Source organism: Vipera berus (assembly GCF_964194415.1).
Source record: "Vipera berus genome assembly, chromosome: 15".
In the NCBI taxonomy this organism is placed as follows: domain Eukaryota; kingdom Metazoa; phylum Chordata; class Lepidosauria; order Squamata; family Viperidae; genus Vipera; species Vipera berus.
The window spans coordinates 6,159,273-6,184,648 of record NC_138218.1 but is presented as its reverse complement, the minus strand read 5'-3'; the positions used below and the strand labels follow the sequence as shown (position 1 = coordinate 6,184,648).

Below are 25,376 nucleotides of genomic sequence, written 5' to 3'. Positions count from 1 at the left end.
TATATATATATATATATATATATATATATATATATATATTCGCTAAAAACTACTCTTCCATTGTTACACCCTGCCTTCCCCACCCACCACCCACCACCACCCTGTATAAGTTGCTAATGAAACTGTGGATCGCAAAGAAAAATCTGGAGAAATATTTAATGCGCTTTTAAATTAAATCGGCGTTGATGCTGCACCAATTAAACCAGTACGTTGCCCTGCATTTGTTTTTTTGTTTGTTCCCTGAAAAAGGAAAGTTGCCCAAACAGAGGTGAGGAGGGCTGTTAAGAGACACGCTAGCACCTCTGAGGATTTTTTATATAATTACAACGTCTTTAAAAAATAAAAAGCACCAATTATTTTCACAGTGAGAGGTAGAATCAAATTAAAAAGGTCTGGGCCCCCCCCCTCTCTCTCTCTTTCTCTCTCTGATTTTCTTTTTCTTGTTTTTCTTTCTTTTCTTCAATTTAGCACCAAAGTTTCTTCACTCCTTTCCACTTTTTTTTTTGCGGGGGAGGGGGAAGAGATATCTCTCTCGCGCCCCCCCCCCCATATCAAAGGGATGTTTTCATTTCCAAAAGGAAGAAGAATCTTGCTGGCTTTTATTTAGATTTTTTTTTTTGGCCTTAAATAATATATATATATATATCTATAATTTTTTTTCTCTCTCTCTTCTTTCTCCTCTCTCTGTTTAATATTGCACATCAAAATCCTTCCTGTTCCAGAACAGTGAGCAGATAAAAAACAATCTTATAATAATATGATGGCAACGTCGTTTTTCCAAGTCGCTTCCCTGTCTTGTCCAGCAAAACCTCTGCTTTGATAAAAGGACCTGGATTCCGGAATGCCGTGCTTGGTCACCCAAAAACTGCAAAGAAAGATTTTGGGTTTTCTGCAAGCAACTGTTTTTTGGGGGGTTTTCCCCCCCAACCGTCAGCTGAAGAAGAGGCGGCGTGGGGAGGGGAATGAGTCCATCTGTAGGTGGAGAATGTCAACTTCCAACTGGCCATCTCTGAAGTTGCTTCAGGCCCAACCGATGTCCCCCTCTCCCACCCCAGGTTTCTTCTGAACCATTTCTCCCAGGGCCAAGATGGCGAGGCTGAATGGATCCGCAAAGACTTCACGTTTGATGTGGTCCCAGTGCTGAAGCACCCCAGGTCTCAGGGGTCTTACCAAAGTCCAGGTGGCCGAGTCTCCTGGCCGAAGACGCAGCCTCTCCTTCTGAGAAGCCGGAGTGTGCGGAGCACCACCAAAGTTGCTTTCTAGAGGAAACACACTGGCCCAACCTCGAGGAGATATTCCTTCCCTGGTTTGCTCGGCGGAAGGTTATACACACCCACAATCGGAAGCCGCTGGAGGTCGTACGTCCGGAAAGTAAAGAGGGTGTGATGCCATTGGCCGTCTTGAATCTGATTGAAGAGGAAATCTGATGGTTACACCGTCGGCTCCACGTGGGGCTGGAGGTAGGAAGACCCAACCGCCCCAAAGGAGGGGGGAAAATGGAAAGTTTCATTGCAAAGCCCTCCCCTCCTCCTTCCCCTCCCCCCACCAAACGTTTCCTTCTGCCTCGTCAAATGGATCGTCAAACAAGGCAAGCCAACTCCTCAAGCCACCAATGATCAGGCTCAAATTATCCGCCTTTGGACACGTTATGCCAAGACCCCAATTCCCTGGAGCAGGATCTGATGATGGGAACTGCAGAAGGAAAGAGAAAAGCGGCAGGAAAGACGAAGGAACTCACTAATGGTGATCATGGAGGCAAGCCATAGAAGATCGGAAAGACCAGGTTAGGGACAAATTATCCTTGGGGGGGGGGAAAAAACACCACTCTTTTCAAACTTTCCTTCTGGGTTTGATGGGGGGAAAAAAAGACTTGGAAGCAAAAAATTGGAACTCTGACTTTATATATGTTGACGCTAAACGGAAAGATGTTTCGATTCCCATCATGGAGGAATAGCTACAAAAGTTGATGGAATTAACAGAGATGGCTAAACGGACTGCTTTGGTAAAAGAAAAGAATGTAAGTACCTTGGTTTCCACTTGGAAACCGCTTCTGGACTTTGTGCTTGAGGTGGGGGGGGGGAAATGACACTATGATTTTGGGTTTTACCGATTAGATTGATTTGTTGATATAGAAATGGCTAGTACACAGGTCGGCAACCTGCGGCTCCGGAACCGCATGCGGCTCTTTGAGCCGTCTCTTGCGGCTCCCAGCCGCCCGGTGCGCGCGCACCTCTTCCAACGGGCAGTGGTGCGCGCGCACCTCTCCAAATGGAGAGTGGCACCGCCCGTTTGGAGAGGTGCACGCGCACCTCCCCGAATGGGCGCAGGTGCGCGCGCACCTCCCCAAACCTTTGGAGAGGTGCGCGCGTACCTCCGCGCGAATGGGCAGCGGTGCCGCTCTTTGAGGAAGCTGCCGCGGCCCATCTGTGAAGCTGCCGAAAGCGGCAGCTTAGCAGACGGGCCGCGGCAGCTTCCTCAAAGAGCGGCGCCCCTGCCCATTCCGAGAGGTGCGCGCGCACCTCTCCGAACGACTGGAGGTGCGCGCGCACCTCTCGGAATGGGCAGGGGCGCCGCTCTTTGAGGAAGCTGCCACGGCCCGTCTGCAAAGCTTTGCAGACGGGCCGTCGCCATCGGGCAACCGGGAACCGGTTCCATCTCATTTTTAAAAAAATGGCAGCCGCGTGCGTCCGCGCATGCGCAAAAAAACCTTTTTGCGCATGCGCGTGCATGGAGACACGCACGCGGCTCCCTCTTTTTTTAATTTGTGATGGAACCGGTTCCCAGTGGCTCTTTTTCTTTTTTAGGTTGCCGACCCCTGGGCTAGTACGTACTACTATAGAAATGGAAAACAAAGTTGAAGTTCGATGTTAATGCCTTATTTTACTGCAACAGAGGGAGTCGGAAGTCAATGCCTTCCATCCGTCTGAAGTTCCATCATGGACATCCAGGTGAAGGCTAAGATGGTGGGCTACAGTCATCCAAGATCTGTCCCTGAGTTCCACTAAATTTTTTGGCAGCCTAGACGGCCTTAAAGTGGACTTTGTGGTCCACAAAAAAACCACGGATATTTCACTAACTCTTCTCTCCACTCCTTTTTTCTCCTTGTAACCATCCTGCCCTGGTTAATGGCACGGGCCCGGATTATCTTAGGGAGCACCTATCCCATCCTCCTGTGCGCTCCCATAGGGAGGGCCTCCTTAGGGTGCCGCCGGTCAGGGAGTGCCGGTGGGTGATCCCCAGAGGGAGGGCGTTCTCTGTGGGCGTGCCTGCCCTGTGGAACGACCTACCTGTGGAACTCCGGACCACCCCCGACCTTCGTTCGTTTCGTCGGGACTTGAAAACTTGGCTCTTTGATCTATCTGGCCTGGACTGAGGGGTTTTAAGTTTTAAACTTTGTTTTAATTTGTTGGGCTGGTAATTAATTTAATTTATTTTAATTCTATTTCTATTTTAACTTTTATATTGTTTTTTAAACTTTGCCCTGTAAACCGCCCTGAGTCCTTCGGGAATAGGGCGGTATATAAAACTAACTAACTGAATGAATGAATGAATGAATGAATGAATGAATGAATGAATGAATGATACCAAACGGAGGGGATATGCTTGGCCACCATCCGGAAGGCTTTGAAGAAAGATGGTGCAAAGATCAAACCCTTTAGCCACTGGACCTCAAGATCTTCTTTTGTGGAGCAGCCCTTTTTTTAAAAAAAATCCAGGATGGAAGGTCTTGTGACTGAAATGACTTTGACTGCAATTCTTGTGATTGAAATCTCGCGATTGAAGCTATTTTCCAAAGCACCAGAAGGCAAGAGCAAGAAGCCATGGATGGAAACTCATCAAAGAGAGGAGAACTAAGGAGAAACTTCCTAACAGTGAGGACAATGAACCGGTGGAACGGCTTGCCCCCAGAAGTTGTGGTTGCTCCATCACTGGAGGGTTTGAAGAAGAGACTGGATAGCCATTTGTCTGAAATGGTATAGGTTTTCCTGCTTGAACAGGGGGGTTGGACTAGAAGACCTCCAAAGTCCCCTCCAACTCCGTTATTCTATGCTTCCTCCCAGAAAATAGCACACACACACACTTATATATTGAGACTCATTCAGCAATATCAGTCACTATCTCCACATTATGTAGTTATATCCCTGCACCAGGGCACAGAAGATAGTAATCTAATAAGACACACAGTGTCCTGTTAATGACTGTGGTGGGGGGCGGGATGGGCATAAAAGCAGAAGGAGAAAAATGCTAAATATTTGTTTCTCCAGAGCTGCTGTTCTCATGCTCTGCTTTCCCAGGATGCTTAATGTCCAACCACGAAAGCAGCAGCAACAACCACAATTAAGAGATGCAAAGAGCGATCTCATGCATCACATCCAGTTTTCATTTTTAGAGCTGAGCAAGCATTCCATTCATCCAAACGGCCAGCAGGGGGCACTTTTGCTTTTCTCTCCTCCAGCCTCTGGGTAGCACAGATAAAGACAACCTGAAGCCTTGCAGATGTTTCTACCTGAACAGCTCTCATAATTTTTTGGCAAGGAGCCACGCTGACCTGGGTTAAGCGGGAGTAGAACCGGACCTCTGTCTACCTCTGCTCTGGATAATAAAACAACTCAGAGACGAAAACACCTTCAACATGTAAAACCGGATGTAGTTTGGGGATGGAGACCTGTCAAAGGTAGATACTTCTAGATGTTGATTATGAAATCACCATCATTCTGATGGTCTTCTCCATGTGGTGGTAGCACCCATCCCGTCCAACTCTTTTTTTTTCCTGGAGAAGTTCCATACCTTACAATTGTTTACCACCACGTCCGGTGTGAGTTGCCCTCCCTGTTCAAAGATCTGCCCGTTCCAGGCCTTGAAGCGTACAGAGGCCCCTTCGGATGGTCCTTCCGGCCAAACCGGCATGTTCAAGCAATGGACAGTGATGTTCTGAACGGCTTCAGAGCTCAAGAGGTGAAGGAAATTCATTTGTACTCTTCCAATATCGAAGTCCAGCTGGAGAAGGGGGAAATTCAAGTTAAGGACAAAGGCTGAACTCAACGTTCGGGCCAGGAGAAACATCTTGAGACCTTCGTGCATACAACTACTTATAAACATTCCAGAGACCTTCAGCTACACCTAAGCAGCCATGTACAGGAGATATACAAAACTGTAAAGGGGGGAAAATATCTAATGTACTTGGGTATCCGCTGGTCAGTAAAGCATAGATTTGCACTAAGAAACATCCTTCCCATGGACACAGTAGCTTCCTGCAGGGGGCCAAATTATTCTCCAAAACACCAGAGGGCAGGACAAGAAACAATGTTTGGAAACTAATCTAAGAGAGGAGCAACCTGGATTTAAGGAGAAACTTCCTAACAGCGAGGACAATCGGTGGAACAGCTTGCCACCAGAAATCAGGGGTGCTCCATCACTGGAGATTTTTAAGAAGAGACTAAACAATCACTTGTCTGAGATGGTATAGGTTCTCCTGCTTGAGCAGGGGGCTGGACTAGAAGACCTCCAAGGTCCCATCCAGCTCTATTCTATTCTATTCTATTCTATTCTGTTCTGTTCTGTTCTGTTCTGTTCTACTCTACTCAATTCTATTTATTCTATTCTACTCTATTCTACTCTTCTTATTTTATTCTAATTCTATTCTATTCTATTCTATTCTATTCTATTCTATTCTATTCTATTCTATTCTATTCTATTTCTACTTTATATTCTAATTCTATTCTACTCTATCTACTATTCTGTTCTATTCTACTCTATACTCTATACTTTATACTCCTATTCTATTCTATTCTATTTTACTCTATTCTAATTGTACTCTATTTAATGTATTCTATTCTACTCTATTCTATTCTACTCTATTCTATTCTACTCTATTCTATTCTACTCTATATTCTAATTCTACTCTACTCTACTATTCTTTTCTATACTCTATTCTATTTTACTCTATTCTAACTGTACTCTATTCTAATGTATTCTATTCTACTCTATTCTACTCTTCTTATTCTATTCTACTCTATTCTATTCTACTCTATATTCTAATTCTACTCTACTCTACTCTTCTACTCTACTCTACTCTACTCTATTCTATTCTATTCTATTCTATTCTATTCTATTCTATTCTATTCTATTCTATTCTATTCTATTCTATTCTATTCTATTCTACTCTATCTACTATTCTATTCTATTCTACTCTACTCTATACTCTATACTCCTATTCTATTCTATTTTATTTTATTTTACTCTATTCTAATTGTACTCTATTTAATGTATTCTATTCTACTCTATTCTATTCTACTCTATATTCTAATTCTACACTACTCTACTCTACTCTACTCTACTCTTCTACTCTACTCTACTCTACTCTACTCTACTCTATTCTATTCTATTCTATTCTATTCTATTCTATTCTATTCTATTCTATTCTATTCTATTCTATTCTATTCTATTCTATTCTATTCTATTCTATTCTATTCTATTCTATTCTATTCTAATGTCTCTATTTTTATGAATGGGTCTGGCTGCTTTAACTACAAGACCCACTCACAAAATCGGAGGCATTACTTGCTTCTTGGAACAAGAGATGACATGCTTGATATTCTGGCCAATAACGAGGCCCAGCAGAATCTCAAATTCTCAATCCCAATTCTGTTTAGACAGGGGGGCGGGGAAGAGAGAGAGAGAGATTGCTGAGCTTATTCACAAGTTGTTTTGCTCCAGGCTAAATATTGCAATTGCCTGAGTTACCCCTGAAAAAAATGCCTTATTTTCAATTGAGCCAAAATACCACTTTGGTCTTTTTTTTCTTTTTTTTTTAAATGTCACTGGCTAGTTATTCCCTTCCAGGCTCAGCTTAAGACAGAGCTTCTTATTTCGAAAAGCTTTAACAGTTGGAACGTGGTACTTACGATGAGGATAAGCAGTGTCAGGAACTTCCGCCTGTTTTTAATTTTTTGCAAAGCTTTTTATGGAATTGGGAAAGTGGGGGGAGGGGAAACTGTGCAGCAAAGCTCCGGATACTTTATCTGCCTTTCCAAGAATATCTCTGTGCCCTACGTAGAATCGCAGGCATTCTCCGAAAATAAAAATATACTTCTTTTGAGAGTGTTCAATGGGCTCCACGTGAAATGTCCCATTCCAGTGGATTTCCTAAAAACAGCGTGTGCCTTTAATGTACCTTAGACGCTGTGATAGGATTGAGGCATGTTTGACCTCCTTGGGCGAAGTTGCAGGTGACCTGAATGCTGTCTGAAGAACAGCCAAGATTTGGGTCAATCCAGTAGACGCCTGAAGGAAGAAGACGAGAGAGAAGCAACAGGTGAGGCCAGATCCAATTATACTGGTATCTTTGAGAAGGCCACTGATTTTATCAAAGTTCTGGAGAAGAACAGTATGGGAGCTACCAATGTTCAGACCTTCGAGATTAGACCTCTTTTGTTCCAGCTCTGAGTACTAGATAAGAGTCCCCGTTAATCTTGTGCAGTAGATCATCATCATTGTGGGTGCTCCATCACTGGAGGCTTTTAAGAAGAGACTGGACTGCCACTTGTCTGGCATGGTCTAGGGCAGGGGTCTTCAAACTTGGCCCTTTTATGACTTGTGGGCTTCAACTCCCAGAATTCCTCAGCCAGCGTGCCTGGATGAGGAATTCTGGGAGTTGCAGTCCACAAGTCATAAAAGGGCCAAGTTTGAAGACCCCTGGTCTAGGGTCTTCTGCTTGAGCAGGGAGTCGGAATAGAAGACCTCCAAGGTCCCCTCCAACTCTGTTTTTCTGTACAGAGGAGGTACAATAATCTACAACTTCAACTCCAGACTAATTCTGCCTGTCCTGTCAAGATCAACTAAAGAAGATGGCTCATCCCATCTTCTGCCCAATCGTAACAACTCTCGGGAACATCCAGAAGAACCTCAACGTATCTCCTGATGAATTGAAACCCCAAAGAACAAAACAGTAGAGAAAGGGACAGCAAAAGAGTTGTGTAAGATGGCCATTTGTCCCTTCTTTGGGCAGAAGGTGGCAAGACCAGGACAGTGTAGAAAAGGCTGATCATGGAAATCTTTTGGTTCTGCTGCTCCTATCTTGAAGGAGCATAGTCAACGTTTTCTTGAGAGGGGACTTTGGTTCCATTTACCTCACAAAGAAGGGACAAATGGCCATCTTACACAACTCTTTTTGTTGTCCCTTTCTCTACTGTTTTGTTCTTGGGGGGTTTCAATTCATCAGGAGATACATTGAGGTTCTTCTGGATGTTCCCGAGAGTTGTTACGATTGGGCAGAAAGTTCATGGAGGAGTGAAATCTAGACCCTTATGGCTTCGTTCAGCTTTGCCCCAAATTGATAACAAATCCAGATACCCCCATGAAATCCATCCCTCTCCTCCTCTTTAAGACATCGTGACTGGCGTAGACCTTGGAGAACACGGATTTGTCTGCTGCCCATCCTGGAGCAGAAGGCTTACCATCCTGCATCTTTTGTTCACAGTTCATGAGGTCTTTACAAATACGGGTGGGGTTTTCCTTTGTCCCCAAGGGTCTCTTGATGCTCTGAATGAGGACACTGAGGTAGTGCAGGGTCTTGAAGATCTCCCCTCCTTGATCCATCGCTGGAAGATCCATCTGTTCGTAGCTCTGCCAGGAAAGGGAGAGGACATGAATGGATCCCAGACGGCAGCCAAGCCTTCTTTCCCCCATAAGCGTTCCAGAAAGTCTTCCTTTAAAGATCTCAGAAGCTCCCACGCCTTACCTCCGACCTGAAGGCGGCGCTGGCAGTCAACATGGAGTGGAAAGCTGCATCGAAATCATCACGCTCCTGGATTGGTGGCGAAAAGAAAAAGATACGGTAGACTTGAAGGAGGAAGTCCCAGCAGCTGGGATACTTGCTCTGTCTGGATTAAGGATGGAATCTCCCGGGTGGAGACGGCGAGGCTTAAATGAAACAAGAACCACATGGAGTCCTGTAACTCAATCTCCCAAAGGTTTCGTGGTTTTATTTTGGTTCTGAGGGGTCCTTGGTGCTCTCCGAGCTTGGTGGTTTTCTTGCCAACGTTTCATTACCTTAACCGAATAACATCATCAAGGCTAGTAAGAGCACTCCTTACTAGCACTGATGGTGTTACCTAGTTTGGGTCATGAAACGTCGGCAAGAAAACCACCAAGCTCAGAGAGCACCAAGGACCCCACAGTCCTCCTCCTCCTCCTCCTCCTGCTCCTCCCTGCAAAGCCCATTCCCTTCTAGCACTGATGATGTTCCCTTCTTGGGTCATGTCTGCAAAAAAACCAGCCAAGCTCAGAGAGCACCAAAGATTGCACAGTCGTCATCTTCTCGCAAACCCCACTTCCTTCTAGCACTGATGATATTCCCTAGTTTGGGTCATGAAACGTCTGCAAGAAAACCAGCAAGCTCAGAGAGCACCAAGGACCCCACAGTTGTCGTCATCCTCCTCCCTAAACCGCCCCCCCCTCACTTCTATCACTGATGATGTTCCCTAGTTGGGTCATGAAACGTCTGCAAGAAAACCACCAAGCTCAAGAGAGCACCGAGGAGCCCTCATTTCAACCCTGAGCTACAAAGATTCTCCTTCATCGGGATTTTGGGTTTGTTTTGTGTGTTTTTTTTCCCAACAAGCTTCCCAAACTTGCGGAACTCTTTAAGGGCCATGAGGATTCAGAAAACTTACAAATGCAGCTTGAATTCCTGGCGTGCCCTGTGAAGAGAAGAGACAAAGTTGGAAGCCTTAAGCAAGTGAAATCAAGAGCAAATTCTTGGCTATGGATGGCTGCGGGTGGCTAGCAGGAACAGGGCGAGGTCAAGGTAGAAAGCTTGAGTTTGTCAAGGAAGAACATCGCTTGCATTCAGGTCCCACAGCCCAGATGCAGAGAAGGTTGGGCCACCCTCGATTGCTTGGGTGTTCTATTTTTAAGACAAACACAGCAAAAGCCCAAATCGTGATTTTAAATACCTACCGGGGGGCCAGGAGGTCCTCGCGGCCCTGGGATACCCTAGGAAGACAAAGAGTCAAGATAAAACCATGACTGCTCTTCAACCTGAACAGCTGGTAGCTGAACTGGAGATGCAAAACATCGCCGTGTATCGGGGTGAAGGGAACCTCTTTTCCAAAGTTGTCTTCCTCTTTTACACACACACACACACACACACACACACACACACACAAACTTTTTCTTCCCCGTTCCAAAGGTGCTTTCTTTCAAGAGGCAACTGGACTTTCCTGTTTCTCTCTGAAGACATTTCGCCTCTCCTCTAAGAAGCTTCTTCGATCCTGACCGAATGGTAGGGGAATGGAAGGATGTATATTCCATGCAGTCCTCTTTTGATTGTTAGTAGTCTTTCTGAAAGGGACGTGGTGGCTCAGTGGGTTAGGACGCTGAGGTTGTCGATCAGATGCTCGGCAGTTTGGCGGGTCGAATCCCGAGTGCCGCATAACAGAGTGAGCACCTGTTACTCGTCCCAGCTTCTGCCAACCTAGCAGTTCCAAAGCACGTAAAAATGCAAGTAGAAAAATAGGGACCACTCCGGTGGGAAGGTAACAGCGTTCCGTGCGCCTTTGGCGTCTAGTCATGCCGGCCACATGACCATGGAGACATCCTCAGACAAGCACTGGATCTTCGGCTTTGAAACAGAGATGAGCACCGGCCCCTAGAGTTGGAAATGACTAGCACGCATGTGCGGGGGAACCTTTACCTTTACCTTACTCTTTCTGAGAGTCGTTGAGGCCACTGTGTCCTCGGGGGTGTCCTAAATCCTGTAGTTGGCAAGCCCAGTTGCCTTTTGAAAGAAACCAGCTTTGGGTCAACCATGACCTGGACGACTAAGAATCTCCACTGGCTTTTTCTTCACCAGCTTCCCTTTTTCATCTCTGCGCTCCATCTGTGATTCTCTTGCCTGGACTAAAAGGTTGCATTCTGTTCTTTTAAGCCAGGGGTCTTCAAACTTGGCAACTTTAAGACTGGTGGACTTCAACTCCCAGAATTCCTCAGCCAGCTGTTTTAATCAAACTCCATATTTGAACCCGGAGAGGATCGCCCTTCACTTGCACTTCCCCAAAGCCAAAGCAGAATGATCTGATTTTCGCCATTGAATCGAAGTCACTTTATGTACATTTGGTTTTAGTGCCAACACTTGGACTGTAATCTCTCTCTCTCTCTCTCTCTCTCTCTCTTCTCTCTCCTCTCTTTGCTCTCTCTCTCCCTCTCTCTCTCACTCCTCTCTTCTCTCTTTCCCTTTCTCACTCCTCTCTTCTCTCTCTTCTCTCTCTCTCTCTTTCTCTTCTCTCTCCTCTCTTCGCTCTCTCTCTCTCCCTTTCTCTCTCCTCTCTTCTCTCTCTCCCTTTCTCACTCCTCTCTTCTCTCTCCTCTCTCTCTCTCTCTCTCTCTCCCTTTCTCACTCCTCTCTTCTCTCTCTCTCTCTCTCTCTCTTCTCTCTCCTCTCTTCGCTCTCTCTCCCTTTCTCTCTCCTCTCTTCTCTCTCTCCCTTTCTCACTCCTCTCTTCTCTCTCTTCTCTGTCTCTCTCTCTCTCTTTCTCTTCTCTCTCCTCTCTTCGCTCTCTCTCTCTCCCTTTCTCTCTCCTCTCTTCTCTCTTCTCTCTCTCTCTCTCTCTCTCATTGTTTCAAGAACTTTTCAAGTCCTGGGGTGGAAGGAGCAGTCTTGATGGGACACCCAGCCGTACTTACCCTTGGACCTTGGAGACCCTGAAAAAAGAGAAAAAAACAAGGAGCTGATTAATTCATTAACGGCTCTCAGTGTATTATTACAGCCATGGGCCAGCAGATAGAATTAAACATTCAAATAAAACAGAATTAAACAGAACCGCACACAAGGAGGCAATTAAGGATGTAATCAATGGGTGTCCAGAGTCTGCCTAGTTTTGCAGACAGTGTAACAAAACCTACCCACCTCAAAGAGGCTGAATTATATTGACCTGACAATAAAGCCACACTGAGTATGGTCTAATGCCGAATAAAAACACGTAATAAAACTAACGATGAAAGATTATTAAAAAGATCTCAGATATTTATTTATGTTTCTGGCAAGTCCCCAGTGCTGCGACGTGATCACTTCCTGCTCGTCCTTAAGCAGCCACTGGAGATAAATACTTTGCCAACGGACAGGATACCTATCAATTATGGGGAGAATATGGTTTCCCCCCACCCCCGAATAGCTTTATAGAAGGAACATCGAAGGAGTACTGAGCCATAGGAGCAGAGTCTTTCAGCCAATGGCGTCTTTTTATACTTGCCGTGCGGGACAGCCGATGGAAACCATGGCACCTTGCGAGCGAAAAAGCTTTCCGCTGGTTTACCGGCTCCAACTGACTAAGATACCTGGCAGGTGTAAGCCACCTATCTAAGAGAGTCTGGAGCCACAAACAGTGGAGCTAAAGCTACGTCCGCTTGCCCTCTACCCTTTGTCGCAAGGTTTGTTTGGCTTGGTCATCGTCCAGTTGGAGAATTGAGGCTGAAGAGAAGCCGAGTTTGGCAAGGTGACAGATGGAGTTTGAGAACAGGCCGAGTTGAGGCCGAAGTGTGCGGATGGGGGGGGGGTGTTTGTCGCCAGCCGTGGTGCAGAATGGGCAACACTCACCGCTTCGCCTGGGCTGCCTTTCTCTCCTTTAGGACCCTGAAAAGAAAGCAAGAAAGGCAATGCCTATTGAGCGGGTAAAGACGCCTAATGGAAACCATCAAAGTCTCCGAAGCACGTGTGAATCGGCCCTCAAGTGGGAGCAAGGTGGAGAAGGGCGTGGCTTCGGATGCTGTGGCTGCTCCGTCGCTGGAGGTGGTGTCTGAAATGGTATGGGGGGTCTCCTGCTTGAGCAGGGGGTCGGACTAGAAGACCTCCAAGGTCCCTTCCAGCTCCGTTATTCTGCTGGACATACCGAGCTCCTTCAACTGTTCATTGTACAATTTGGCATCCAGACCCTTTATCGCCTTTGTTGCTCTTCTCTGCACAATTTGATCCTCTCTGCACTCTTCTGACCGGTTGCAGGGATTGGGTATGTCTAGCTTAATGAAAACAAGGACTAGGGGAGACGTGATAGCTGTCTTCCAATATTTGAGGGGCTGTCACAAAGATGGGGGGGCCGGGGTGTCAAGCTATTCTCCAAAGCACCTGAAGGCCGGATGAGAAGCAAAGAATGGGAACTAATCAAGGAGAGAAGCAACCTGGAATGAAGGAGAAACTTCCTAACAGGGAGGACAATTAGCCAGTGGAACAGAAGTTGCCTCCAGAAATCGTGGGTGCTCCAACACTGGAAGTTTTTAAGAAGAGATTGGGCATCTATTTGTCTGAAATGGTATAGGGTCTCCTGCCTGAGCAGTGGGTTGGACTAGAAGACCTCCAAGGCCCCTTCCAACTATTCTATTCCTATTCCTATTCCTATTCCTATTCTATTCTATTCTATTCTATTCTATTCTATTCTATTCTATTCTATTCTATTCTATTCTATTCTATTCTATTCTATTCTATTCTATTCATCTCCTGTTCTGTTCTGTTCTATTCTACTCTGTTCTGTTCTGTTATACTCTACTATATTCTACTCTACTCTACTCTACTCTACTCTACTCTACTCTACTCTACATGGAGAGAAATTTGCTAATGTTAAGAAAAGGAACAAAGGATCAGGAGAGACACTTACAGTGTTTCCTGGTGGACCTGAAATCCCAACTGGACCAATGACACCTTCTTGGCCCTACAAAAACAAACCACCAATCAAGGTTGCACATTTATTCGATGGATAGTACATACCACCAAGAAGATCTTCCACTTCTCTTTCCCAGTTTGATCTCCAGCCCTCTTTTTCCTGGGGGTGTCCACCCAGCTACTAGCCAGCTCCAATCCTCCTTAGCTTTGGACTCCAGATGAGGCTGGAGCACCACCTTGTTTTTGGATCCATAGCACCAGATGTGTATCAAGGAGCTTTCTCATGTCCAGAAGCTCATCAAAGGCACTTGGACTTTCAGCTGAGCCAACAAGGGCTACCAGGCCCAGAATAGGAGCTGCTTGTTGCTCCAGGTATTTCACCTTTTCTGAGCAGAGGAAATATTTATCAGGGAAGGAAGGTGAAGACCACTCACCTTCTACCAACCCATCCCATGGAATGAATCTACTATTTCCTCAACAGAGTGCCTACTTTTCTGCTGATTCTTTAGACTGATTCCAGCAGGTAAGACTGACTGAGGAATTTGGTGATGCGGTGGACAACCTGGTAGGATAGGGCTAAACTTTTTTTAGCCTCTGAGAAGAAAGCTGTCTCCATCATCATTAGCACCAAACAGGTCAAAATCCGGTCCTTTTTTGCTGCCCATTTTCAGACATGGGGTGTGCAGAAGGCACGGGAGTAGAGCTGAATGCAGCTCACCATCTTTTAACTGAGAAGAAACCAGCTTCAGAGAGCTGAAAGTCAAGGCCAGCATGGTGACGTCAACTCACCCAGATTCCTTGGGGCCCTTTAGGGCCCTGGATGCCTTTGAAGCCAAGATCTCCAGATGGTCCCTATTGAGAGAAAGAAATATGGGGTGAAAATACCAGGTCAGAACACCATCCACCCCACTGGGCCTCATCTCCTTCAGCTATAACATTCCGGTTTTGAAAAGTAGAACCATTTCAAATCATATTTTAAAAGATACCGAAGTAGGATGATGCCCTACATCCAAGTTGCAACAACCTCTGCTCGTTTTTTCTCTCTTTCCCTTCTTTCTGAATTGTGCCCCTGTCCACAAAGAGAAATTGAAGCTGTACCCAAAATAGGTGGCAGTAAACAAACTTGAGCCCATTTCTAGTCTCTGTATCCTGGCCACTTTTCACAGAGGCACGATGGAGACCATCTTAACAAAGGGCGTCACTGTTTGGTTTGGTGGTGGCAGAGCCTCAGATAGAAGGTCCACACAGAGAGTGGTGAGGACAGCCGAAAAGATGATAGGAAGCTTGCTTCCCATGATTCAGGATACTGCTTATAAGCACTTGTGTGTGCTTAGAGCTCAAAGCATTGTTAAGAGACAACCCCCACACACAATTCACGGTCTTTTTCTGTCGCTCCCCTCTGGGAGGAGGTTTTGAAGTATTTATAGCAGGACTACCCGATTCTGCAACAGCTTTGTTCCCCATGCCATCCATCTGGTAAACTTCGTTTGTTTTTTTTCTGCCACGTATATGTACAGTATGCATCCAAACTACACTGCGCTGTTTCTCTGGGGCCACATATGTGTGTGTATGGGGGAATGTGCATAATTTTATTTATTTTTGTCATGTTTATGCAGTGTATATTGGAGGAGGTCACCCTTTGAGAGCTGTATCCAATGAAATCTCATTTTAATGTATGCTGATCAGTATACATTTAAAGTGACAATAGTTATTATTCTATATTATTCTATTCTATTCTATTCCTTATTTGTATTGTATTATATTGTATTGATTGTATTGTATTGGATTGTATTGTATTGTATTGGATTGGATTGGATTGGATTGGATTGGATTGGATTCTAATCCGTATTTTATTATTCCTATTCTATTCTGTTCTGTTCTGTTCTGTTCTATTCTATTCTTTATTCTTTATTCTTTATTCTATTCTATTCTATTCTATTCCTATTCTATTCTATTCTATTCTATTCTGTATTTTATTATTCTACTCTACTCTACTCTACTCTACTCTACTCTACTCTACTCTACTCTACTCTACTCTACTCTATATTCTATTCCATTCCATTCCATGACAGGAGGTTGTTCATGACTGATCCCACCAATCTGTGCAGCTATCAACCATCTGCAGCTGCCATTTTGAGAGCAGGCTGACCACTCACGGTCAACCTTTCTATGTAGACCCATTTCACCTGTCTCGGATTTAAAGAACCTGTAATAACACCTACTCACCTTTGGGCCAAAGAGTCCAGCAATCCCCGGAAACCCTGATTCACCAACGTCTCCCTAGAAAGATTTTGTTTCAAGGAGCAGAAGGAGAAACAACAACACAGAGATGAAGCCAAATAAATAAATAAATAAATAAATAAATAAATAAATAAATAAATAAATAAATAAATAAATAAATAAATAAATAAATAAATAAATAAATAAATAAATAAATAAATAAGAACAGTCTGAACTTCCCTTTCGTCCTTTATGAAACTGGCAAAGAACAAAGGGCCCCAAAACCCAGATGGACGTTTAGCTCTCAAAACAAAGTCACAATCTTCTCCACTATCCTAGTTTGGCTTGGAAAGAGGTCCCCTCGTCTCTTCCACCTTCGGAAGGAGGGTGGGTTTTGCTGCAGTTGACTAATAATAATAACTAATAATCTAAGCATATTTGGCAGAGGCTGATCCTCGGGTACAGAGAGGAGATGAAGGAGGAACCTGGCCTGGATAGCCCACTTTCTTCAGGAAATTGAATGCAGAAGCTCAGATGCTTGGCAGATCTATTCTCTTTACCTGCCCCATCAATCAAAGAGCAGAAGACTCGTTTTTCTTGGCCTGAGAGATATCTCAACCAACAGACCTCAGCAGCTGCCGCACGCATCTACTCACCGGCTGTCCTTTGGGTCCTGGATCACCGGAGGTCCCAGGGAATCCCATTCTACCTTGAGAACCTCTTTTTCCCAATGGACCAACCTCTCCAGGTGAGCCTCTTTCTCCCTAAGAAGCCACGAAAATATTCCATCAATGTACGGACTCCAGAGGTCCTCCAGCCCCTTAGACTTGAAGTTCTTTGCCCTTTGTTGGAACCCAAACATCTTCCCCCCAAAAATCTGAGAAAAGGACCAAGACTTGGCGGCATCACCCACATCGGCAACCTTTAGATGGTGCAACTTCTGAGCACCTTGTTACTCCAGGCTACCTCCTTAATTTGAGACTGAGGGACCAAGGAAGGACCAAGAAGCTTCAAAAATGTCACATCCTCAACCTGCCTCTCCAAAATAATAGGGATTGAGGGGTCCTTGGTGCTCTCCGAGCTTGCTTGTTTTCTTGCAGACGTTTCATGACCCAAACTAGGCAACATCATCAGTGCTAGAAGGGAGGGGGTTTTTCAGGAAGGAGGAGGAGGAGGAGGAGGAGGAGGAGAATGAGAAGGGGGACAATGACTGTGAGTTCTTGGTGCTCTGCTTGTTTTCTTGTGGACGTTTCATGACCCAACTAAAGAACATCATCAGTGCTAGAAGGGAGCTGGGTTTGCAGAATGGAGGAGGAGGAGGAGGAGGAGGAGGAGGAGGAGGAGGAGGAGGAGGAGGAGGAGGAGGAGATGACTGTAGGGTCCTTGATGCTCTCTGAGCTTGCTTGTTTTCGTGCAGATGTTTCATGACCCAACTAGGTAACATCATCAGTACTAGTCAGGAGTGCTGTCTGCTATTGGCTTATATTCTGGGGTCTTGCCTGTCTTGGTGGGTGGGGGCCTTATGGATTCTTTGGTTGGGCTGTTTACTAATGGCTCCTTGACTGGGGTCTTGCTTCCTTGAGTCTTGGTCTGAAGGTGACCTTGGAGCTAATCTACGTTGATCTGAGTGCCAATTCCTGGTGGGGAGGGGCTGGGGTCTTTTGATTGTCTCTTTTGCATCTTCTATAGAGGTTGTTAATGTCTATGTGCCTATTCATGGCCAATTTGTCAGGGTGCCAGGCTTCTAGAAATCTGCTGGCATTTTTGGATCCAGCCTGGGTCTAGGATGGTCACATATTCCCCATCGAAACTCTGGTGGAATCTGTCCATAGGTTGTGAAATTAATTTTCGTCCTGGCTTTGGGCAGCCAGTTCATGTTCGTGGACGCATCCTGCCTGTTTGTCCTACATGGTGGTGGTTGCAATCCTTACATTGTATGTTGCAGACAACTCCTGTTTTGTTTTTTCTGCTGGAGTTGCCTGGTCTTTGGCTCTGCTTAGGATGTTTTGAAGGGTTCAAGTTGGCTTGTGTGCTACACCGATTCCACCTGGTTGTAGGAGTCTTATTTGCGGTGTCTGAGATATTCTTGATGTATAGCATTATAACTCTGTACATCGATTTTTTTTTCTATACGTACTGCATGGTTCACACCGTACTGATTCTAAACTTAACCTGGAAAGGGGCACTCTTCCCTGCTAACATTGGCCAGAGTCACATAACCCTAAACCAGCTTGTCATTCTCAGTTCTGGTCAATAGGGGGCAATGATGGTCAAAGGATACATCCCTGGTCAAGTGAGGGAGAATTAGATTTGCATTGGCCCAGCCCCCAATTGTTCTACAACCTACTTGGCATCTCTCTCTTTTCAACAAGTTCCCTTTTTCACAAAATGTAAGGAAAGAGAAGAACCAAAGGCAAACAGACACCACGACAGGCCCTGGAGCACTCTGCACCAATTCCCACCCCCACCCCCACCCCACCCCCAAAAAGGTTGAACCTTTCTTTGAAGCTCTGGAGGGCCATCAGCTCTGAAAATCTTCTCCGATATTGTATTTTGCTTTCTAGTTGGTATATTTGGCTAAATGTCTCTGGAGATTCTCCCTCATCCAGGTCACGGTTGTCCCAAAGCTGCTTTTTTCATGACGCGACTGGACTCCCTTGTTTTTCTTTGAAGACATTTCGCTTCTCATCCGAGAAGCTTCTTCAGCTCCGACTGGACGGTGGAGGAGTGGAAGGATTTATACTCCTTGCAGACCGCTGGTCATTTGCATCCTTTTAGAGAGTATTTAAGGCCACTTGGAGGTTTATCTGTGTCCCTGAGGACACAGCAACCCTGAGGAGACAGGTAAGACTCCAAGTGGCCTCAAGGACTCTCTAAAAGGATGCAAATGACCAGCTCTCTGCAAGGAGTATAAATCCTTCTATTCCCCACCATCCAGTCGGAGCTGAAGAAGCTTCTGGGATGAGAAGCAAAACGCCTTCAAAGAAAAACAAGAAAGTTCAGTTGCCTCCTGAAAAAAAAACACCTTTGGGGACAGTTAATATGTTGGAAGACTCTGCAGGCTTCTAAGGCTTGCAGGGATAGCAAGTTGACAGCTGAAACGGCTGGTTGATTTAAGGCCTTCACCCAACAGATCCTGGCAGTCACTCAAACACAAAACATATTTCCAGACTATCTACCAACCATCATCATCATCATCATCCAAATTTTTTTTGGAAATCAAACGGAAGACAGGGCCATCAAAATGCCCTCAGTCCAGAAAATATCACCATTACCATCAATCTATTTCAACTGCTAATGTAACCACCCCAGCACCTGAACATGGAGTAACTAGGTCTTTAAGGCAACTTTAAAGGAACAGTTGGAAGGTCCACCACGATGCACAAAATAAAATAGGTTAATGAGCATCCCAAGACGTTTGATGTAGAAACTCCAGGGTGTAATTTCTCTGCTGACAAAGAACAGGTGGGACCAACCTTAAATCCTGTGGGGCCTTGTGCTCCAGGTAAGCCAGGGACTCCGAAGTTCCCTCTTTTCCCGGGTATCCCCGGCGTGCCTTCTTCCCCATCCTCACCTTGTTCACCCTAATTTGGGGGAAGAGGGGAGAAAGAAAATCAGCGTAGGTACATCTCCATCATAACATTGATTCCTATCTAGAGTAGAGTACAGTAGAATAGAATAGAATAGAATAGAATAGAATAGAATAGAATAGAATAGAATAGAATAGAATAGAATAGAATAGAATAGAATAGAATAGAATAGAATAGAATAGAATAGAATAGAATAGAATAGAATAGAACAGAGTAGAGTAGAGTAGAGTAGAGTAGAGTAGAAGAATAGAATAGAATAGAATAGAATAGAATAGAATAGAATAGAATAGAATAGAATAGAATAGAATAGAATAGAATAGAATAGAATAGAATAGAATAGAATAGAATAGAATAGAATAGAATAGAATAGAAGCTGGAAGGGACCTTGGAGGTCTTCTAGTCCAGCCCCCCACACAGGCAGGAGAACCTATACCTTCTTAGACAAGTGACTGTCTGGTCTCTTCTTAAAAATCTCCAGTGATGGAGCGCCCATGATTTCTGGTGGCAAGCTGTTCCACTGGTTGATTGTCCTCACTCTTAGGAACTTTCTCCTTAATTCCAGGTTGCTTCTCCCTTTGGTCAGTTTCCAACCCTTGTTTCTCGTCCTTCCCTCTGGTGCTCTGGTGAACAACCTGGCCCCTTCTTCTTTGTGGCAGCCCCTCAGATACTGGAACCCTGCTTTCATGTCTCCCCTATTTCTTCTTTTCTTTAGACTAGCCAAGCCCAAGTTCCACAGCTGTTCCTCATATGTTTTAACCTCCAGGCCTTGGATCATCTTAGTTGCTCTTCTCTGAAATTTTTTCCAGACTCTCAACATTTTTTTTTTTGTGATAGGGTGACCAAAATTGGCTGCAGGATTCCAGCTGTGGCCTCACTAGGCCTTTATAAAGCAGTATTAATACTTTGCTTGATCTTGATTCTATGCCTCTGCTTATAAAAACCCAGGAGTGTATTAGCTTTTTTGGTTGCTGCTGCACACGGCTGGCTCATAGTTAAGTGATTGTCCACCGGGACTCCAAGGTCCCTCTCACAATTACTGCCTCCAAGCCAGGTCTCACCCAATCTGTGTTTGTTCCTTTGGTTTTCCCTGCCTAATTGTAAGACTTGGCTTTTCTCCACCCTGAAACTCATTTTGTTGGATAGGGCCCATTGTTCAAATTGTCATGTAGTTGTCATGTAGTTGTCTCAGTGCCAGCCATACTTCTATAAGCTTTCCTTCCACTTACTTTTTGCCCGCCGTTGCCATCTTTTCCAGGAATCCCGTCAACTCCAGGAGTGCCCTCTTGCCCTTCTCGCCCAATGACCCCTCGGGGGCCTGGCAACCCAAGAGGACCCTAGAAGAACAGCCCTTGGTTAGAAACGGAACATGGATCGGCAATGTAAAACAAGGTCAACGCAATTTAAAACTGTATCAGCGCTATATCCCAAATATGCTTGGACTCTCTTGTTTCTCTTTGAAGATGTTTCAAGATACTTATTCCAATTTCGTCTACACTGGCCAGGGCCCACAGAAGAACAGTATCTAATCTGAGGTGCCCATTTTCAAAAGAACTTCAGAGTAAGTGGGACAGGGGCAGAGAAAGGCAACAAAGATGCTCGGAGAGTTTAATATGCTTTAATGATGAATGTGGAGCCTCAGGAAGAGAAAGCTGAAGATAAGCGTCCCAATATTTGAGGGGCTGCCCCAAAGAAAAAGAGGTCAGCCTATTCTCCAAAGCACCAGAAGGCAGGACAAGAAACAACGGATGGAAACTCATCAAGGAGAGAAGCAACCTGGAACTGAGGAGAAAATTCCTTATCCTTGTGAGGACAATGAACCAGTGGAACGGCTTGCCTCCAGAAGTTGTGACTGCTCCATCACTAAAGGCTTTCAAGAAGAGATTGGACAATGATTTGTCTGGAATGATATAGCGTCTCCTGCTTGAGCAGGGGGTTGGACTAGAAGACCTCCAAGGTCTCTTCCAATTCTGAAAGCATGTGGCCCACAAGAAGATCAAAACCTCTTAAGAGTTTTTAGGGTTTCCTTAGGGAACACCAGCGTCCAATAAGAACAACTCAGAAAGTTGTTGAGGAATCCACCATCTCGAGAGGTGGTGTACTCTTTTTCACTACATACATTCAAGCACAGGCTGGAGACCCATAATTTGGATTAATTTGGATTCTTGCACTGAATGGTGGGTTGGATTTAATAGACCTTTGGTCCCTTCCAACTCAAAGAATAGAATAGAATAGAGTAGAGTAGAGTAGAGTAGAGTAGAGTAGAGTAGAGTAGAGTAGAGTAGAGTAGAGTAGAGTAGAGTAGAATGAATAGAATAGAATAGAATAGAATAGAATAGAATAGAATAGAATAGAATAGAATAGAATAGAATAGAATAGAACAGGACCTTGGAGGTCTTCTAGTCCAGCCCCCTGTTCAAGCAGAACCTATACTATTTCAGATAAGTGACTTATCTTATCACCCCTGATTTCTGGAGGCAAGTTATTCCACTGGTTAATTGTCCTCACTGTTAGGAAGTTTCTCCTTAATTCCAGGTTGCTTCTCTCCTTGAGTAGTTTCCAACCATTGTTTCTTGTCTTGCCCTCTGGTACTTTAGAGAATAATTTGACCCCCCCTCTTGTTTGTGACAACCCCTCAGATACTGGGACACTGTTATCATGTGCCCCCTATTTATTCTTTGCTCTAGACTGGCCAAACCGAAATCCTGCAGCCGTTCTTCACATGTTTGAGTCTCCAGGGCTTGGGTCAACCACACAAATTATGCATGATTGAAGATCTTAAACCTTTGGGGAGATGTAATCAGATACAGCAAAGGCACAATAGATAGTGGGTGTATCATGGCTGCATGCCACTCGATGAGTAGAAGCAAACCAATGGTCACTTACCGGTGATCCGCGGCTGCCTCTGGCACCCCTTATTCCTTGTTTTCCTTTTTGACCCTTAGTAGGGAAAAAGAAGGAAAGACACAGAGATCATTTCAAGGAGCATACCTCCCCATCAGGCAGAGCTGATCTCAGATTCTTATCTTTTCCAATGTTCAGTTGCTTCTGCCCCATCTCCGTATTTGTTGGCAATGAGTTTGGGGGCTACTTTTGTCTTCAATAATTGGTAAAATATTGGGGGGGGGGAAGAAGGCTAGTAGTAGAACACCTTGCTTTACCAGGACATTCGGAGCAGGCAAATTGGGAACGATCTTGTTAAAATGGGAATGGAATTCCCCTTCAAGGAATTGGATTCATTGAATTGAAATTCCATTGAATGGAACGGTCCTTCCTTGGAATCCCCCAATTGCCTCATCCACCAGATAGTCCCTCATCTAATTGAGGTTCTTCAAAATGCTCTTGCTTGGGACCCAATGGTGGCCCCCTTCTTCTGATTTCAGATCTTTCATCACCAAGGTGAAAACACAGCTAGCCTTTGAATCGCCCGCTCTAAGCCCAGAAGATGGAACGTGTCTCCATAGTATAAACAAAGAAGTAATCAAAAATCTCCTGATATAGACATGTAGCCTGTCAGAGAAGGAACTGGGCATGCCAACTTAAGATCTGTAAAAGAAGGAGTCTTCTCTGCATGCAGAAATGGCTATTTTCTTCTACAGATGTTTTGTGGCCTTCAGTCAAGCAAGGCAACAAATGTTCAAGATAACATCTCTCCAACTAAATGTGATCTGTTATGAAAAAGCCATCAAGCCATGTCCACTTTCCAAAACATACCAGAGTGCCTTTGGATCCTTTGAGGCCTGGGGATCCTGGGGGTCCTGGATGTCCCTGAAAAAAAACGAAAGAACCAATACTATATCCGTGGAAATCCCTCCTTGTTAAATATCTTTCATAGGACACCAAGAGGGAGCTAAGCTAGACAGAAGGAATCTCTTAGAGCATGGGTGTCCAACCTTGGTAACTTTGAGACGTGTGGACTTCACCTCCCAGAAGATGCATGGACTTCAATTCCCAGAAGATGTGTGGACTTCACCTCCCAGAAGACGTGTGGACTTCACCTCTCAGAAGACGTGTGGACTTCAACTCCCAGAAGATGTGTGGACTTCACCTCCCAGAAGATGTGTGGACTTCAATTCCCAGAAGACATGTGGACTTCACCTCCCAGAAGATGTGTGGACTTCAACTCCCAGAAGACGTGTGGACTTCAACTCCCAGAAGACATGTGGACTTCAACTCCCAAAAGATGTGTGAGCTTCACCTCCCAGAAGACATGTGGACTTCAACTCCCAGAAGACATGTGGACTTCAACTCCCAGAATATTTGTGGACTTCAACTCCCAGAATATTTGTGGACTTCAACTCCCAGAAGACATATGGACTTCAACTCCCAGAAGATGTGTGGACTTCAACTCCCATGCCATCTGGGCAATTCTGAGATTCGAAGCCGACATGTCTTAAAGTTGCCAAGGTTGGACACCCTTGACTTAGAGGAAGAACAGACTCCTGCCGAACCTGAGAAGGGGGTTTCCAGCACACCAGAACTGCATCCCGCTTTCAGAATTGCATCCCGCATCCCCAGGAAGGAAAAGAGAACACCAGCACAAGGTGAGAAGAAATATAGATTGTGGAATCTCCTCCTTGGATGGTGTTTTGACTTCCACTGGAGGAGACTCTTGAGAAGAATAAAGGGAGTAAATGCAACAATCACAGTGACTTTCTTACAGGCAAACCTTGGTGTCCGGGTGTTCCTCGTTCGCCATCAACTCCTCCTTGGCCCTAGAGGAAAAACAGAGAGAGAGAGAGAAAAAATCTAAGTGAATGGTCCATTCAACAATGTTTGGTCCAGAAGGAAAAGTTCCCCTCGCACTTCTTATTTTCTCTCCATAGCTTAAAGACTAAAGGATGCCCTTCTCAGCCTCTGCTGGAAATACATTTCGGCATTCAGATTTTTCCTCCCCACAACATTGCAGCAGGGAGCATCCTTCTGCCCCAGATCAAAGTTACATTCAGAAGACAGCATGCAAACATTGGTACGTGGCATTTTGAAAAAAAAAAGAGAGAGATTACGTTGTATTTTACAAGCCTACCCCGGAGGCAATGTGTTAAAGGAGAAAAGCAGGATGACTTGTCTTTTTGTGTGTGTTTTAAAGTTCTTTTTGTAATTTATATTAGCATCTGTGGAGATGGAGATGAGAAGAGAAAACTTGCAAACACGAGGAGGAAGCCATCGTAAATAAAGTGGAATTTTGCATCATTTAACTCATTGTGCATTTTCTGGGCTACAATTCCCAGAATTCCCCAGCCAGCATGCTGGCTAAGGAACTCTGGGAGTTGAAGTCCACCTATCGTAGAGTGGTCAAGGTTGAGAAACACTGAACTAATTGTGCTTCAAAGGAAGGTTCAAGGTCTTCATATGATGGTTGACTCAAAGCAACTGTGGCTCCTTCCTCATTTGCTCCCTCTACCCTTCTGCCACCTTTCGCTTGCTGAATTACATCCAAATTATCCTTCCCCCCAAACAGGCCTGTTGGATTAAAATTCCCAACATCCCTGGCCATCATGGTTGTACGGAGACGACAGGCACTCTAGACCAGGGGTCCCCCATCGTGGTTGTACGGAGACAATAGGCACTCTAGACCAGGGGTCCCCAAGCCCCAGTCTGTGGACCAGTACCGGGCCGCAGCATGCTAGCAACCGGTCCACACAAAAAAGCAAAGCCCCATCCATGGGATGCAGGCAGCACACAAAACCACGCACTCTCCGGTCCATGGAAAAACCTTTCTCCATGGAACTAGTCCCTGTTGTCCAAAAGGTTGGGGACCTCTGGTCTAGACCACACAGAACTGACATCTTGTTGGAACAAGTAGAGACTGCTTAGGACAGGGCTCTTCAAACTTGGCCCTTTTATGACTGGTCGACTTCAATGCCCAGAATTCCTCAGTCGGCCATTTTGATGAAACTGCAGGCTTGGATCCAGAC

At 45.1% G+C, this 25,376-nt stretch overlaps 1 protein-coding gene across 1 annotated transcript in view; it reads right to left on the bottom strand.

Annotated features, from left to right (window-relative positions):
• Nucleotides 1-116: 116 nt before the first annotated feature.
• COL27A1 (collagen type XXVII alpha 1 chain) overlaps nt 117-25,376 on the bottom strand; it is a 145,135-nt gene continuing 119,875 nt past the window's right edge. The window contains exons 40-58 of the mRNA XM_081339484.1: nt 24,120-24,173; nt 23,173-23,226; nt 22,345-22,398; nt 20,688-20,795; nt 19,348-19,455; nt 16,528-16,635; nt 15,878-15,931; nt 14,441-14,503; nt 13,647-13,700; nt 12,417-12,631; nt 12,071-12,128; nt 11,686-11,703; nt 9,961-9,996; nt 9,675-9,701; nt 8,741-8,806; nt 8,457-8,625; nt 7,175-7,284; nt 4,789-4,998; nt 117-1,406 (exon numbers count right to left, since the gene is read on the bottom strand). Coding sequence (XP_081195610.1) covers nt 1,260-1,406; nt 4,789-4,998; nt 7,175-7,284; nt 8,457-8,625; nt 8,741-8,806; nt 9,675-9,701; nt 9,961-9,996; nt 11,686-11,703; nt 12,071-12,128; nt 12,417-12,631; nt 13,647-13,700; nt 14,441-14,503; nt 15,878-15,931; nt 16,528-16,635; nt 19,348-19,455; nt 20,688-20,795; nt 22,345-22,398; nt 23,173-23,226; nt 24,120-24,173 — 1,713 coding nt within the window. The 3' untranslated portion in view covers nt 117-1,259. The remainder of the gene's footprint in view (nt 1,407-4,788; nt 4,999-7,174; nt 7,285-8,456; nt 8,626-8,740; nt 8,807-9,674; nt 9,702-9,960; nt 9,997-11,685; nt 11,704-12,070; nt 12,129-12,416; nt 12,632-13,646; nt 13,701-14,440; nt 14,504-15,877; nt 15,932-16,527; nt 16,636-19,347; nt 19,456-20,687; nt 20,796-22,344; nt 22,399-23,172; nt 23,227-24,119; nt 24,174-25,376) is intronic.